Source organism: Anabrus simplex, chromosome X, assembly GCF_040414725.1.
Source record: "Anabrus simplex isolate iqAnaSimp1 chromosome X, ASM4041472v1, whole genome shotgun sequence".
Lineage (NCBI taxonomy): Eukaryota > Metazoa > Arthropoda > Insecta > Orthoptera > Tettigoniidae > Anabrus > Anabrus simplex.
In genome coordinates this window covers 53,129,621-53,133,721 of record NC_090279.1, presented here as the reverse complement: position 1 = coordinate 53,133,721, position 4,101 = coordinate 53,129,621, and the positions used below count along the sequence as shown (strand labels likewise).

The window sequence follows — 4,101 nt, the reverse complement described above, 5'->3', positions numbered from 1 at the left end:
ATTTTGGCTCAAGCCTTGATTTTCATTCTCCTTCTATCCGTATTGTTAAAGTAATACGTGTAAGAATAATCAAGGGCATTATAGGTTGCGTTAGGTTTCAAAATCAGAATATTAGAACATTGTAATAAAACGCTACCACCAATGCCATATTCTGCATTGCCTTCATAATGTCTTTAACAGCAGTGTCTTGAGGAGAAAAGACAGTATCAATGCTAGGGAGATAGCCGTCGTATACTTGTTATATTTCAGCTTTGCCAGGATTCCATCAGGATTAGTGGCTACCGTGTTAAATACAGGAATTAAGACGTAGGCTGATGTAGTACATGGTAGTAAGTATGAACGTCCTTGTACAAACCTACCGTCCTATATATAGGTTGGCTATGTTTGATTGCACATCAAAGATACATATTTCGGAAAAGCGACACAGTGACATAATAAAATGCTATAGTGATATAACAATGCACAAATACAATATGTATATTTGTGTGACAAAATAACATTCTTAAAAGATTAGCCATGTTTCAACAGATCTTGCTGAATGTCGACAAACGTTCTCAACTTTATTAATATCTACAACACAGACATTCTCTCAAACAACCTCAAGAACAAGGTCCTTTACAAAAATTATTACTTGCCTGCAACAAAGCGCAGAGTGCTTCAACAAGATCAAAACTCCAAAGCATATGCCGTTCTTTATGTAGGAGAACAGACTACAGATTTCGATAGAACAATATGTGCTGGATTAAACAGCTTGTACGAGTATTTACCCTTTTAGGCTGGACCACTTCTCATGCTTTCTTCAAAATTAACTCGTACATTTCTAAACGGTGACAAGTTTCTTGCGCGTGATATCGTGATTAAGAGAAGAAGCAACACATTCTCGTAACAAGTGAGAGCTTTTGAAATTTAACCTCAGATGATGTTTACTCTCAGGAATGTAATGTTTTTGAGTAACGAGTCCTCTGCACTGGATATCAGTGATTGGAATGTCCAGTAGGAAATCCCCTGTGTGAGAGTTGTAGTGGATTTGGCTGTTGAACTATTGGTCACATGGTTTTAATTTGTCACTGTAGATCGAGACCCGAGGTGAGCTATAGAGATCATCAACCTCCGGACGGCGGATCATCTAGTTTTAGCTGTAGTGTGTGCAGTGAAGTCCTGGCTAGGAAGTTGGACCTCTTGCAACATCTGAAGAGACACAAGGAAAATCGACCCTTCAAGTGCGATCACTGCGGAAAGGTGTTATGTAGCCGAAGCAGCTTGTCGAAATACCTCAGGATCCACCCGCTCCAAGTGTGCGGATTTTCTGATAAATGCTTTACAAAGAGGAAAATGCTGACAGGGGACACGCGATTGCATAAAGGTGGGATTATAAACGAATGCTCAATATCTCATAAAAATTTCAGGAAAAGGCCGGACGTTATGCGGTCTCACACGAGCGAGAACCGATACTGCTGCAATGTCTGTGGAAAATCCTTCAGGTGGAAAAAACTAGCAGGTCATATGGGTATTCATACAGGCAACAAGCCTCACTTTTGCACTGTATGTTGCAAATCATTTGTCAAGGAAAGCAGTTTATCTTATCACAAGCTGACAAAAACAGGAGAGAAACCATACAGGTGCAATGTCTGTAGCAAGTCATTCACAAGCAAAGACAGTCTGACCGTTCATATGCGGACCCATACAGGCGATAAGCCGTTCATGTGCAATGTCTGTGGCAAATCATTCATACAGAAAGGCAGTCTGACGCTTCATATGCGGACCCATACAGGCGAGAAGCCTTACAAATGCAATGGCTGTGGCAAATCATTCACAAACAAAAACAGTCTGACCGTTCATATACGGACCCATACAGGCGATAAGCCATACAGCTGTAATGTCTGTGGCAAATCATTCATACAGGGAGGTAAACTAACCCAACATATGCGGACCCATACAGGCGACAAGCCATTCAGCTGCAATGTCTGTGGCAAATCATTCACATGTAAAGGTGGTCTGACCGATCATATGCTTAGCCATACAGGCGAGAAGCCAAACAATTGCAATGTCTGTGACAAATCATTCGCCAAGAAAGGCGATCTGACCGTTCATATGCGTACCCATACAGGCGAGAAGCCATACAGGTGTAATGTCTGTGGCAAATCATTCATACAGGGAGGTAAACTAACCCAACATATGCGGACCCATACAGGCGAAAAGCCATTCAGCTGCAATGTCTGTGGCAAATCATTCACATGTAAAGGTGGTCTGACCGATCATATGCTTAGCCATACAGGCGAGAAGCCAAACAATTGCAATGTCTGTGACAAATCATTCGCCAAGAAAGGCGATCTGACCGTTCATATGCGGACCCATACAGGCGAGAAGCCATACAGTTGTAATGTCTGTGGCAAATCATTCATAGAGGGAGGAAAACTAACAAAACATATGCGGGCCCATACAGGCGAGAAGCCATACAGCTGCAATGCCTGTTGCAAATCATTCACATGGAAACGTAGTTTGACCAATCATATGCCTAGCCATCCATGCGAGACTCAAACAATTGCAATGATGTGACAAATCATTCGCAAAGAAAGGCAATCTGACCGATCATATGCGGACCCATACAGGCGAGAAGCCATACAGCTGCAATGTCTGTAGCAAATCATTCATACACAAAGGCAGTCTAACCGGTCATTTGCGGAGCCATGCAGGCAAGAAGCCGTAGAGCTGCATTGTCTGTGGGAAATCATTTACAAGGAAAGGCTTTCTAACCGGTCATATGCGGAACCATACAGGCGAGACGCCTTAGAGCTGTAATGTCTGTGGCAAATCATTCATAAAGAGAGGTAAACTAACCGAACATATGCGGACCCAAACAGGCGAGAAACCATACAGTTGCAATGTCTGGGGCAAATCATTCACAAGGAAAGGCTGTCTGACTGATCATATGTGGACCCATACAGGGGGGAAGCCAAATAGCTGCAATGTCTGTGGCAAATCATTCACAAAGAAAGGCAGTCTGATCTAACTGTTCATATGCAGACACAAACAGAAGAGAAGCCATACTGGTGCAAAGTTTATTCCACTGAAGCACAACTTGTAGGATTCCAGGAAGATGTAACAGATATCCTGGATTCAGGAGGTCAATTGGTCTGTATCGCGACTGACCTGTCTAAGGCATTTGATAGGGTAGATCATGGGAGACTACTGGCAAAAATGAGTGCAATTGGACTAGATAAAAGAGTGACTGAATGGGTGGCTCTGTTTTTAGAAAATAGAACTCAGAGAATTAGAGTAGGTGAAGCTTTATCCTGCCCTGTAACAATGAAGAGGGGAATTCCTCAAGGCAGTGTTATTGGACCTTTATGTTTTCTTATATATGTCAATGATATGTGTAAGGAAGTGGAATCTGAGATAAGGCTTTTCGCAGATGATGTTATTCTGTACAGAGTAATAAATAAGTTACAAGATTGTGAGCAACTGCAAAATGATCTCGATAATGTTGTCGGGTTGTTACATTTTCAGATTAAAGCCCGCAAATGGGCTGTTTTCATTCAGTAATGACTACTATACCCCACCCATATCCAATCCCTCCTTCAACGCTAACGCCCCTTCCTCCCCAACATCAATAACCGAACCACCGCCGTCTCAATCTATATATGTAGGATTGAGACAGCAGTGAACCCGAACTACTGAACCTTACCCCCACCACTACCACGTGCAAGGGTTTGACAGCGGCATAGGTCCTACCGTTCCGAGGGCCCGGCTCAGACTGAATACTTTTGCCCTCCACCCGCGTGGGCGCGCTGTTGTACATCACGTCACTCACCCTAAGCCCACGTGACGAATACGGCAGCTCCTATTGGTAGAAACATCTCCCGATTGCTATTGGTCGATTTGAGTTTGACAACTTGGACCACGTGGGACGACCACGTTTTTGACGTTTGTGACATTTTGCTTTACTTTGATTTGTATGCGCATATCTGTTATCTTCGTTTGCGTGTTTGAAGGAAAAGTACAAGTTATTTGAGGTAAGCATCCTTACTGTTCTTGTTTTACTAATCTCCTGAGGCCAGAACATGAAAACATACCACACCAAGGCAAATGAATTTCGGATAA

The 4,101-nt window shown here is 42.8% G+C and overlaps 1 protein-coding gene across 1 annotated transcript; it reads left to right on the top strand.

Annotated features, from left to right (window-relative positions):
• The first annotated feature begins 1,380 nt into the window (after positions 1 to 1,380).
• On the top strand, positions 1,381 to 3,234 carry LOC137503120 (zinc finger protein ZFP2-like). Its single transcript, XM_068230580.1, has one exon. The coding sequence runs from the start codon at positions 1,423 to 1,425 to the stop codon at positions 2,554 to 2,556; it is 1,134 nt and encodes a 377-aa protein (XP_068086681.1). The 5' UTR covers positions 1,381 to 1,422; the 3' UTR covers positions 2,557 to 3,234.
• The last annotated feature ends 867 nt before the right edge of the window (positions 3,235 to 4,101 follow it).